At 40.2% G+C, this 13,765-nt stretch overlaps 1 protein-coding gene across 1 annotated transcript in view; it reads right to left on the bottom strand.

Annotated features, from left to right (window-relative positions):
- Positions 1–11,680: 11,680 nt before the first annotated feature.
- top1mt (DNA topoisomerase I mitochondrial) overlaps positions 11,681–13,765 on the bottom strand; it is a 17,825-nt gene continuing 15,740 nt past the window's right edge. Inside the window, exon 21 of the mRNA XM_084102505.1 lies at positions 11,681–11,885. Coding sequence (XP_083958631.1) covers positions 11,783–11,885 — 103 coding nt within the window. The 3' untranslated portion in view covers positions 11,681–11,782. The remainder of the gene's footprint in view (positions 11,886–13,765) is intronic.

Genomic DNA, 13,765 nt, shown 5'->3' on the forward strand with positions numbered 1-13,765 from the left:
GATCGTCAACCAGTGGATCTCTGAGCTGAGTGAGTGAGTGGAGGCGGGGCTCATTTGCATATTCATAAAACCGCGAATACTAAATGAGGCAAGGGTGTCCAGTTACATTCAAGATAGTTTAAGACATGAAGGGGGGAAAAAACGTTTAAATGTGTAATTTTGGTGATCAAAGATTAGTTTTAAAGGATACAAGTATTGACTACAGGGGGACTTTAACAATTATCTTGGAACACAACATCTAATGTAGGCTAATCCATATAACCTAATTAAAAACGTAGTTACAATCAGCAATATGACTACAAATATCAAAAAGACACATTTGAGTGAGTGATGAATCAAGAGATTCAGTGACTGCTCTGTGAATATGTTCATTTAAATGAATCGCCCAAATGAATCGATTTGCTCAAATGAATCGAACTCCCCGCTGAGCGCAGTCGTGGGCGCGCATTGTGGGCGCGATCTCTGATGGATCGGACCGCAGGACTCGGATTCAATCACCATGATCTTATGAGTCACAGTGTGTGTGTGTGTGTGTGTGTGTGTGTGTGTGTCGTGATCACATATAAAGGCGTACAGGTAAATAAGAGCAGTCTGTGTGATTATAAGTTTCACATTATGACATTTACAGCACAGGAGTATATATATATATATAGGCACAGGAGTTTTTCCTCTGGCAGAAAACACGCACGTACATTAAGATCCTGTTCTGACTGTTCTGACTGTAAGCTGTTTCAGATCTTATGCATTTTTTACTCAAGTTCTCTTGTATTTCATTTTAATGACATGCAACTTTTGAAACAATTAGGAGACTCACATTTAGTCAGAAAACCACTGAACACTTGAAAGCAGTGAACACACACCGTCAGTCAGTCATTAAAATCTGGATTCACTTTTAAATATCATGCAAATATGCTGTTGTTATGATATAATGAAACGATACTGTGTTTTTCCTCATGCATCATGCAATAATGTTATTTTCTAGTCATGTCAATGCATGGATATACCAAAAATGATTTACAGTGTATGCAATGTAAATTATGCATAGGCCTACATTTCAGTATTCTTTTCATAAGGTCAAAACAAAACCAGGAGGCATTGGAGGAGGTGGAATATGAATCCACATCACAAACTCAACGGCATTTACTATAGTATCACAGAGATGTTTACCGTAAATGCATATGTGCCTTTAAAGGCTGATTGGTGACATCATCATCAGATATTAACGACCGCTGTATAATGGCCTGCCACTGAGTGTTCAATTACTGCTGGAGAACCTCATCTTTAATTCATGCACGAGTGTTTTTATAGATCAGTATGTATGATGCTGGTTTGTTTTGCTGAAGCGGCTCAGGTGTGGCTTATTTGGTTATTTGTCATCTATAGCAGATCATTTCTCACTCGGCGTACGGTTGAGCTCGGGTGAGTCCGGAGGGATCGGGCTCCACACTGCAAAACATTACTGGGATTTTAACGGTAAAAGAAAAAACGGTAAAATGCGACGGTGAAAAACTGTTAATTAGTTAACAGAAAGTTTTTTGGTAGTGAAAAAGAACAAGTGCATAATTTACTGTGAAAAAAAACGTAAATTGACATTTCCACAATTGCGTGACACTTCACATTTGTCGTATTTTTGTTTCTTCATAGTTTTTTCTAATCAGTTATGTACATTAGGGTTTTATGTTACATTTAATGTTGTTAAATTAATGTTTATTGCATTTTGAAAATGTCATGTGTGTTGCCATTAGTGTGTGTGTGAATGACAGTTTCTATATATTATCTTTCTCAGCTTGTGGAGAAGCTGTTTGTGATGAGCTTTGATTCATCATGTGACTCTCATCTCCGCTGTGATTGGTGGTTCTCAGTGTATTACAATTGTACAAAACAGATATTAGTACTTCAATAGATCGGTAAATTAACATTATATCAGATAATGAAATACGGTTTATTACTGTAAAAAGTACCGTATTTTTTACGGTAAATTTCTGGCAACCACAGCTGCCGATTTTTTACCGTAAATTTATTTAAAAAAAACATTTTTTACAGTGCATGTCTGTGATTACCAGTGTCAGACGAGAAGAAACATCTCTCTCTCTCTCTCAGAAACCCTGATTGTCCTGCAGGAGCGAGTGGGCGTCCGTCCGCCAGCCAAACCCACCGAACCGTCAGGGAACCGGCACACACTTGACAAGACCAAAATATACGTGTTGAGATGAGTGAGGAAAACAGCAGACGCTTCACACATCTACAGGAGCTCAGAGAGGAACACACTGCAGGATAAACATGATAAACACGGGTCGATCAAGACCACGTGAGGAAGACCAGACCGGCGGGAACCAGTAAGGCTTTAAAGACCCCCTGAAATCAAAATGTACGTTTTTTAGCTTTTATATGAATGTGTTAGGTTATGGTTAAGTCAGAATACTTAAGGTTATGAATAAGCTGGTGTTTTCCAAAACAATGACAACATTCAAAACTTACAGTCTCTCACTTCCTCTGATGGATCAGTATGACTTCAGCTTCTCATCACATCTTCTGTCCAATCAAATGCTCTCTAGAATCTGAAGCTCCACCCCCTGTGATATAAACATCACCTGACCGAAGCGACCGTTTTCCAACTGTGCGTTCGTTAAGAATGAAATGGCTAGAATTTATTAAAGACTTTTACTTGATAAAAGAGTCTAAACTTTCAATCAGAGACAGAAGGACTGAAACTTTTAGAGGCCTTAAAAATTCACATATCAAATATGGGTTAAACATGTTTCTGCTTATAGTTTTACAGGGTGAATTTCACAAATTAATCATATAAAAACTGAAATTCATCTCTTTGGGTGAAGTGAGTCAGGTGTTTTTGAATGGGTTTGAAGGTCTAGAACAGGATTCAGAAGAGCATCGGTCAGTCGGGGTCAGAGGTCGCTGATCTGAGCCAGAACAGCCGGGTTTACAGAACCGGTTCAATCCAGCTCAGAACTCGTCTGTGATGCGGGAAAATAACAGGACTTCCTCTAAAAGCAACCTTTCTTTAATCAGAGGAAGACAGTGACTTTATGAGATACCATGAATAAATGTATGAGCAAAAACTAGACACCATGTCTGCTATTAGGCCAGAATGGATAATTAGCTCCTCTTCTGAAATGGATGGTGCAAAAACACACAGCGTCATGAAAAATACATCCAGAACTGAGCCAAGCTTCAAAGACGCCCATGTTTTGTGCTCCGAGGATCAGAGGTTCGTCATATGACATCCCAGCTAACGAAGATGCGTTAAGAACCTTTTCCCAACGTTCCCATTAAGCTATGAAAAAGAATGTTCTCAAAACATCAAGTTTTTAAACACAAGGTTCTTGGTTATGTGAAAGTCAAGGAAACATTCCATTGTATAATTCTGCAAACATTATGGAATGTTACTTTTGAATGTTTTTTGAAGATTCCGAAACTAGTAACATTTCTCTGAAGATTCCGAAACAAGTAACATTTCTTTGAAGATTTGAAACAAGTAAAATTTATTTGAAAGATTCTGAAACAACATTTCTTTGAAGATTCAGAAACAAGTAACATTTCTTTGAAGATTTGAAACAAGTAAAATTTCTTTGAAAATTCCGAAATGTAAGGCCCGCTACATTGGTCCAATCTGCCGGTTCGCCAATACACGGGGAAGGTTATCACGTGTTCTGTCCTCACTCATGCAAAGTATTGGTTGGTTAAATTTGCAATACATTTAGTTATGTATTCTCTCATTATTTCATCTGACTCCATAAATGATATGGTTTTAATGATATCTGTGGATCATTAATCATGAGTGAATGTTTGACTATTCCGTTTAACTCTTCAATGAAAATAATATCAAAATCAGTTAGAATAATCACGTTACAATTTAATATTTCAGATATCAAAGATCAATTCCACAATCAATTCAAATATCTAGTGCATGGTTATACATTGGTTACACCAAATAATCTTACCCAGCTTGCACCTGATATAGAGAAAGAAAAAGGGAAAGAGAGAGAGAGAGAGAGAGTATAATGATTATAAAAATAATGATTTTTCAAAATAGATCCAGGTGTAGGGAAAATAAATATGTCTTCAAAGCAGGAAACCAAGTCCTCCAACACACCCACGAATACACATATCTGGGACTAAGGCTGAGTTCAACAGGGAACTTTAATCTGGCTGTGAATGAACTGAAAGCAAAAGCAATGACAGTCTTCTACATGATTAAAAACACTATTCGGCATGAAATTCCAATTCAAACCTGGCTAAAAATCCTAAAAGCAATAATTGAACCCATTGCTCTGTATGGCAGCGAGATATGGGGACCTCTGAAAACCCAAGATTTCTCAAAATGGGAAAAAGAGGAAATCGAAACTCTGCATACCCAAATTTGTAAAAGCATCCTAAAAGTAAACAGAGCGACACCAAACAACTCGTGCAGAGCTGAATTAGGACAATACCCCCTGCTGATCACTATCCAAAAAAGAGCTGTGAAGTTCTACCAGCACCTGAAGCGCAGTGACCCGAGCTCATACCAGGCTGAGGCCCTGCGGTGTCAGGAGCAGAACCGGCACCTGAAGCGCAGTGACCCGAGCTCATACCAGCTGAGGCCCTGCGGTGTCAGGAGCAGAACCGGCACCGGAGCGCAGTGACCCGAGCTCATACCAGCTGAGGCCCTGCGGTGTCAGGAGCAGAACCGGCACCGGAGCGCAGTGACCCGAGCTCATACCAGGCTGAGGCCCTGCGGTGTCAGGAGCAGAACCGGCACCGGAGCGCAGTGACCCGAGCTCATACCAGGCTGAGGCCCTGCGGTGTCAGGAGCAGAACCGGCACCGGAGCGCAGTGACCCGAGCTCATACCAGGCTGAGGCCCTGCGGTGTCAGGAGCAGAACCGGCACCGGAGCGCAGTGACCCGAGCTCATACCAGGCTGAGGCCCTGCGGTGTCAGGAGCAGAACCGGCACCGGAGCGCAGTGACCCGAGCTCATACCAGGCTGAGGCCCTGCGGGGTCAGGAGCAGAACCGGCACCGGAGCGCACTCTCACAGCTCATGCTGAAACTACAGCCAGACCAGCACTGCACTATCTGGCCCAACCAAATTATTAAATTACAAAAACAAAATTACATTACCTATTGGAAAGATGCTACTAAATCACAAAAGAAGATGGAACTCTATTTACACCTGAAAAGAGACTATACACCAGCAGAATACCTGAGCTGTGTGAAAGAGCATAAAATGAGAAAGACCCTGACCAAGTACAGGCTGAGTGACCACAGTCTGGCTGTAGAGAGAGGTGTGTGTGTGTGTGTGTGTGTGTGTGTGTGTGTGTGTGTGTGTGTGTGTGTGTGTGTGTGTGTGTGACCACAGTCTGGCTGTAGAGAGAGGTGTGTGTGTGTGTGTGTGCGTGTGTGTGTGAGTGACCACAGTCTGGCTGTAGAGAGAGGTGTGTGTGTGTGTGTGTGTGTGTGTGTGTGTGTGTGTGTGTGTGTGTGTGTGTGTGTGTGTGTGTGTGTGTGTGTGACCACAGTCTGGCTGTAGAGAGAGGCCGGCACAGGCAGAGATGGCAGCCGAGAGAGCAGAGACTGTGTTCACTGTGCTCTCAGAGTGAGGTAGGTGTGTGTGTGTGTGTGTGTGTGTACAGAGACTGTGTTCACTGTGCTCTCAGAGAGAGGTAGGTGTGTGTGTGTGTGTGTGTGTGTGTGTGTGTGTGTGTGTGTGTGTGTGTGTGTGTGTGTGTGTGTACAGAGGCTGTGTTCACTGTGCTCTCAGGGAGAGGTGGAGACAGAAGAACACTTCCTGATACACTGTGATCACTATCACAGCATTAGATCAGACTATTTCACTAGATTCCAACAACTAGAACCAAATTTTATGGCACTACCAAATTCAGAAAAATTAAATCATATTTTGGGTGAGGACTCCAGCTCAATCACAACAGCAGCAAAATATGTGACAGCCACAAACTACGAGAGTCAGCCAGTGGACAAAACCAAAGTCAGAATCATCCTTATCTCGTCTGAATGTTGGTACTAATGTACAAAGGTGTTTTTTTTTTCCCTTTTTTTCTTGTTTATATAAATATATTCATACATTTGTTTACTGATTGATTTATTGAATTTATTGATTATTTGTGTATGTAATGTCCATTTATGTAATGGCCAATGCTTTGGCAATACTGTACAAGTCATGCCAATAAAGCTCATTGAATTTGAATTTGAGAGAGAGAGAGAGAGAGAGAGAGAGAGAGAGAGAGAGAGAGAGAGAGAGAGAGAGAGAGAGAGAGAGAGAGAGAGAGAGAGACCACCTATTCCATTCGTGACCAGCAAAGAAGAGCCCAGAGAGAGGGAGCACACCTTCCTTTATCCTCCTGACCAGGTGACATGGGGGATGGGGAGACCACCCTCAAATGGCTTAACCAGTTTTCTCTAAACTTCTATAAACCTTATTACCTTTTATTTTTTCTATCTGGATATGATATATCTGTACCACTCACTTTGAGACATTTTAAATGACACCAAAAACATAACAACAGTCAATGATAAACATTCACATTAAACCATGTTCTTGTGTGAGTTCTTTGTTGTTTCTGAGGGGAAGTCAGGCCGTATGGGGGAGGTCGAATATTAATTAGCCAATAGGGCCCTTTAGTCTCAGAGCAGGCCCCAACCAGTATTTTCAGTCTTACAGAAACAAGTAACATTTCTCTGAAGATTCCGAAACAAGTAACATTTCTTTGAAGATTCCGAAACAAGTAACATTTCTTTGAAGATTTGAAACAAGTAACATTTAAAAAATGTTCCATAAACGATGAGAACATTATCTAAAACCAGATAAGTTTGAATGAACATTCTATTAATGTTACTGGAAGAACGTTTTGGTCGGAACTTTTAGACAATCATTTCCCAAAGTTTTGTACGCCTGAGTTGATTGTAAACTAATTACACTTGGGCTCACAATCCCAGACAGAAACATAGTGTCGGCCCAGATCCGGCCCACATCTGGTACGTGTGGATTCCACAGATTCCAGATGTGGGCCGGATCTGTGTTGCTGTCTGGGTGCTTTTGGGAAATTGGGCCCAGAACGTTCCCTGTTAACCGGGATGAACCCAAAGCCATCGGAGAAGCTGTCGCTCATCTCTCCGTGTTCTGGCTTCATGAGGCGACTGTAACAGCTGTAAGTGTGTGCATCTGCTGCGCCGACAGACGAACACATGTAAACAAACGCTGATTTGAGAGACAAGCTGCTGGAGTTACACGGCCCGGAACGTTCAGAACGCCTGCATCTCATCCCTCAGTGAGGAGAAAACCAGGAGGAAAAACAGCTTGGTGCCGTTAAATATGCAATGGCAGACTGCCAGATGACAGACACGCGAATCAAACTCACACAAACGGTGCGAAATCTAATGCTTCTTCTGTAAAGACTAATTTTCCAAAGGCAGAATCAGACAAACTTTTTCGCCCGTTTTAAAATGAGATGCTTAATTCAGTTGTGCTCTGCTCGTCTCATTTACGGATAAATGGATTCCCACTAATAATAACGTCTGGAGGCGGCAGAAAAGGTTTGATAAATGATTTTACTATGAAACATCGGCCACACGCCCCCAGTTTGAGGCTCATTTACATAGTAAAATCAGTGAAGACGACAGTCAGAAGCAAACCCAAACGAGTTGTGTTAGGATGGGTCTCGACTGCCAGACTGCCACTAATCCGCAGGATAAACAGCAGGAAAAATCCTTGTTCGGAAAACCTGTGCCGCAGCTGAGAAGACTGATTACTGGCGGAGAGAATCAAGCGTTCTGGAAGTACAAAAGAAAGACGAAGAGCTTTAGCCAGATGGAGCAGAAGCAGAACCTGAGGGCCAAACGTCTTATTCTCAAGGTCAAACCTGCGTTTCACTTCTTAGTGCATCTACAGAAACACATCTGACGAGACATTGATGTGAATAAGAAACGTTGAAAACCAAAGGAAACTCCAGCTAACAAAAACACGTTCACATTGATCTATTAAAATGTGATCTCTAAATGTTCCCCGAGCGTTTAAAACATTTAATTATTAAAACGTCATGGGAACATTTCATTTGATCATTTTGCAAACTTGAACATTCTGAAACTAGTAACATTTAAAAAAAAACGTTTCAAGAAAAAATGTTTCATGGAAAAAAGTTGTGCGCTAACATTATAAAAGATCAACGTGAATGAAATCCCCCTATGTTGAAAATCCAGCTTTTTTATGTGGCGTTTTTAATGCACTTTAAGACAAACCATGTGTAAATTCATAAGTCGACTCCATTGCTGAGTATTTCCTCCTTAAAACTGCAGTGAACCAAAGACAGTCTCAAAAACACGCTTTGAAATCGCTGGTGTTTCTGACGTCACAAACTACCTTGTAACCAATCAGATCAACGTGTGATCGTCAACCAGTGGATCTCTGAGCTGAGTGAGTGAGTGGAGGCGGGGCTCATTTGCATATTCATAGAACCGCGCATACTAATTGAGGCAAGGGTGTCGAGTTACATTCAAGATATTTTAAGACATTTTTCTCAAGGAAAAAACATTTAAATATGTCATTTTGGTGATCAAAGATGAGTTTTAAGGGATAACATTATTGATTACAGGGGGACTTGTTATGTTTGGGATCTTAGAACGGAAAGCCTCAACTAAAAGCGACTGTTTTTGGCTTCATTTAAAGTGCAGAGGAACACAAACTCTCAGTATTCATCATGAGCACAGTCGTGTTTGTTCTTTGTTCCTCTGAATAAATCAGCACTTTGCCTCAGAAACCACATGAAGGAGTTTAGAGCCGCTGTTCATCAGATCCTCATCGACTCCGTGCGGAGCAGAAAAACAAAGTGTCAATCACCGGCTGTGCGGATGATCGTGGACATCGTTCTGTTTTCCCGCCATTCTTCCGAACGCTTTGATGTGGCGCAGCGACTGATGGTCCAGATGGGACTCAGAAACCGCATAAACACACGACCAGCAGGAGAGAGTCACGACGACAACAAGCCTTAATTAAAAAAAGACATGTATTAATCTGGGCTGCGTAATGAAAAAACGATTAACGTTGATATTATTGAACCCCTGAGGGTCAAAGGGCACATAATCAACATCTCTAATGTCATTTTCACTACAATCCCTGAACGACAGTTACTGGAGAAACATGATGTCGAGCTGCCAGACACTCAGATTCAGAGAAATAAATGTAGGTGAAACAACTGGGTCGAATAAATCTTTAGCTGGATTAAATTCACCTTGAAATATTGCACTGTTTATTCTAGATGATTTATGGGTGCACATCATCATTATTATTATTTTAGTAATCGGGAATCAGAATAAGTTCCTCTTGCAGCATCTCTTCTCTTCTCTGGTGATGAGGGCGGGGCTACCTGTCAATCACATGAGATCAGCCAATAGCAAACCGACAAAATCAAGACATTTGTTCTTGTTCCCAAAGCCTTTTCACTCGGATATACGGCACAATAGGGAAGAAATCTCAGGCTAGTTTAGCATAATATAGCCACAAAACTTTCACAATTAACCATGTCTGCAAATTACTTGTTTACTCACTCATAAATAACTGAATAAATAAATAAATAAATAAACACACACTTGAAATACAGGGAAAAGTCTATAGAAAAACTGTTTAAAAAAAAAGTAAAAAATAAATATTAAAATAAGTAAATAAATTATATATAAAAAAAATCAAAATTAAATAAAGTGCTTACATGTTAAATTTAAAAATTTAAAAATAGAACAACCATAAAAAATAAATAATATTAAAATAATTAAATTAGATAAAAAATAAATAAATAAGTGCTTTAAATGTTAAATTAACAGGATTCATGTAAAAATAATAATACTAATAATAAATTCGATTAAAATAAAGTGTTAAAGTCTAGTGAAAAAGGGTAAAAAACCAAATATTAAAATAAGTAAATTTGATTAAAATAACGTGGAAAAGTCAAGAGAAAAAAGCAAATATTTTAAAGATATATTAGAAAAGTAAATACATTCGATTAAAATAAATAAATGTGATTTTTAAATTAAAAAACAAAAGATTAAAATCTAGAAAAAAAAAAAAAAGATTAAAAAATAATACATTCTATTAATATAAAATAAAAAAATGAATAAACAAAAAGACTAAAACTAAAATACATACACATTATATGCAAAATATATAATAATGCAACTTAATTGAAAAAATTATATTGTATATCTAAAATTAGTTTGTGTATAAATTGTGTGTTTGTAAAAGACAGATAATGTTCAAATGTTAGGATGATCATATTGGGCTCTATGGATGTAAAAGATTGAAAAGCCCTGAACTACAGGATCATCAGAGACAAACTGTGAGAGGATGGTGTTGAACTTATTTTAATTAAATAAATAATTCAAATACATACTAGTCTAAGATGGCGGATAAAATCAAATCAAATCAAATCAAGTATATTTGTATAGCGCTTTTCACAATACAGATTGTATCAAAGCAGCTTCACAGTATTAAAATAAAATAATACAACAAAGTTTGTTTCTAGTGGAATTTATTGATTGATAGAATAAAATTAAATATCCCCAAAATATCCCCAACTGATAACAGACATGGCTGACTTTAGAAAGGTCTCTGGAGAAACAAAAGCATCAGCTTCAATACAGTCGAACACAGGAGAAACACTTCAGGAGGCGAAACTAAATCTAATGGAGTCGGAGGAGAGAAGTCAAAACCAAAGAGAAAAATGAGTGATTGACTCTTAATGAAGCGGAACACTAGCGTCTGTCCGAACACGTCTGAGTAAACCAAAGACGACTCCAACATTCCTCTCACTATCTCAGTTTATTCGCTATAGTTTAGAGAATGGTAATAAATATGAGCAGAACTCAGTTGATATTTGACTGGTTTTGTCCGTCCTTCTGTTAGACTGTCTCACACATGAATTATGTTGAATATCTGTCAGCTGTTAAATTTAACTACACAATTAGATAATACCAGTTTAGCTCAACCAATCACCAAGCAATGCTTCATTGTGTTCAGTCTGTGTGTAAAAAGAGCATTAGCAATTAAAGAAAACACACTTCAGCAAAACATGATCAGCTCAAAGTGTCTGAATCAGTTTAGTCTCTGTATGAAGAATATCTGGGTATAATATGTCACAGTTTACTTTATTCTGCTCTCCTCACTTACATAACTGAACTATAGTGTCCTGATCACACTAGTGAAACATCTCAAAGATGATCTCTGGTGTCGGAGTAATGTTTGGTTGGACTGTAAATGCTTCACACACGCATTTCTCCTGATTAACCCTTTAGTTGCCGCTCTACAGAGATACAGATGATATTAGGAAACTCCTGCAAACACACTGCGGATCCCTTATTATTCCCAGCCGTTCCCTCTCAGAGCAAAGCCTAATCCGGGCCTAATCCCACTGCAGTCTCCAGCTGATCCCGACTCACTGACGACACCGGGAGAAACGCAGAGGATTCGATCGCAACACCTCGTCAATCCCTCGAGACGCCGGCGCGTTGACATTCAGAGAACAGCCTCTCCCTCATCTAAAGTCACCGGGCGGAAGCGCATGATCAAATATTGAAGAGCAGCGATGGAAGAAACGATCAGGATTTTCTGACGTGTTCATATTAAACCGTGTGAAATGCAAATCAGAACACGAATGACAGCTGTCAATCAAACCCGAAGCAGTGAAGTGATCAAACTAGACGTTTTATTATTATTATCATCATGATGTTACACAACAGATAAACTCAAAACAAAACACAAGATGCTAACAGAACCGGCGAGATGTTCAGAACTGGAAGTGCTCGTCCGTCATGTGGATGGCCCAGGTGAACTTGTCCCGCTGGGTTTTATTGTAGATCTTTTCAATGGGGACGTTGTGTTTCTTACACCTATAAAGCAACATCGTGTGATTAGAGCGTCATCGTGATCTGAAGGAACTCAATCTATCAATAAATCTGTCAATCATCACCGCTAAAGGCCCTGATACACTTCAAGAGAGTGATGAAACTTCACGAAGCTTTGAAACAAGCAGAAAACGAAGAACTGAGTATATCGGGGCATTAACGGCACTTTCGGTCGTATACGACAGTAAATGTGACGCTTTTTACACCCAATTAATGCTGGAGTTTGATTGGAGAGCTGGTGATCATCGTTCCTGCTCAGTGAAGCGCTGGGTCACATTCAAGCTCAAACCGGTGCGTTCTGCTACGGTTTCCACATGTTTCCTGGTAACGGTGTGTAACGGGGTTTGAGATGCTGTGTGTTTTCTCTTGTTTGGTGTGTGTGTCAAAAATGCCAATCCAATCAGCAGCAACATGAATATAAACACGCGGTATTAGAGAGACTCGCACAACGGGTCCGAGTAAAGTCGTTTACACACGTGTCCTGCAGATCGGTGTACGCAACCACTGAAGATATTAGAAGACGTGTTTGTCGTTTGAGTTTATAGTAAATATAGTATATCAACAGCGATCAGCAATAATGATCAGCCTAATACTCACAATAAAAATAATAAGGTCATATAGATCATAACAGTCTCAGAGGTCAGAAGAGGATTATCCTTCACATGAAGTGTTTTGTCTTCTCATCCTGAAATGCGAGGCAAAAAATTCTTCAAAATGTCCTTCTCAGCTGCCGTAGTTGCAACTCTTGCGTCATCAGAACAGGGTGTTCAACGCACCACCGTTTCCGCTTAAAAAAAAGTTTTGCAACTTTTTGTCGGGGCCGACCGCAGTCCTGATGATCGTTTAAATCAACTGTGTGACAAACCAGGATTCTGCGTTTTTGTGCCCATCTCTTATTCTTAGTTTTGACATCAATTAAAAAGTGCTCACACACTGAGTTCGAAATTCTCGTTGTCAATCACGCTTATACACTGCCTCTGAAACGCTCATTTGTGATCATTTTTTTTGATTTTCTACGTTTTTCGCATCCGTGAGTGAGTGAGTGAGAGAGTGAGAGAGTGAGTGAGTGAGAGAGTGAGAGAGTGAGTGAGTGAGAGAGTGAGTATGAGAGAGTGAGAGAGTGAGTGAGTGAGTGAGTGTGAGTGAGTGAGTATGAGTGAGTGAGTATGAGAGAGTGAGTGAGTGAGTGAGAGAGAGTGAGTATGAGAGAGTGAGTGAGTGAGTGAGTGAGTGAGTATGAGAGAGTGAGTGAGTGAGTGAGTGAGAGTGAGTATGAGAGAGTGAGTGAGTGAGTGAGTGAGTATGAGAGAGTGAGTGAGTGAGTGAGTGAGTGAGTGAGTATGAGAGAGTGAGTGAGTGAGAGAGTGAGTATGAGAGAGTGAGTGAGTGAGTGTGAGTGAGTGAGTATGAGTGAGTGAGTATGAGAGAGTGAGTGAGTGAGTGAGTGAGAGAGAGTGAGTATGAGAGAGTGAGTGAGTGAGTGAGTGAGTATGAGAGTGAGTGAGTGAGTGAGTGAGTGAGTGAGTATGAGAGAGTGAGTGAGTGTGAGTATGAGAGAGTGAGTGAGTGAGTGAGTGAGAGTGAGTATGAGAGAGTGAGTGAGTGAGTGAGTGAGTATGAGAGAGTGAGTGAGTGAGTGTGAGTGAGTATGAGTATGAGAGAGTGAGTGAGTGAGTGAGTGAGTGAGTGAGTGAGTGAGTGAGAGTGAGTATGAGAGAGTGAGTGAGTGAGTATGAGAGAGTGAGTGAGTGAGTGAGTGAGTGAGTGAGTGAGTGAGAGAGTGAGAGTGAGTATGAGAGAGTGAGTGAGTGAGTGAGTATGAGAGAGTTAGTGAGTGAGTGAGTGAGTGAGTATGAGAGAGTGAG

This window comes from Abramis brama (genome assembly GCF_963993115.1).
Source record: "Abramis brama genome assembly, chromosome: 24".
NCBI lineage: Eukaryota > Metazoa > Chordata > Actinopteri > Cypriniformes > Leuciscidae > Abramis > Abramis brama.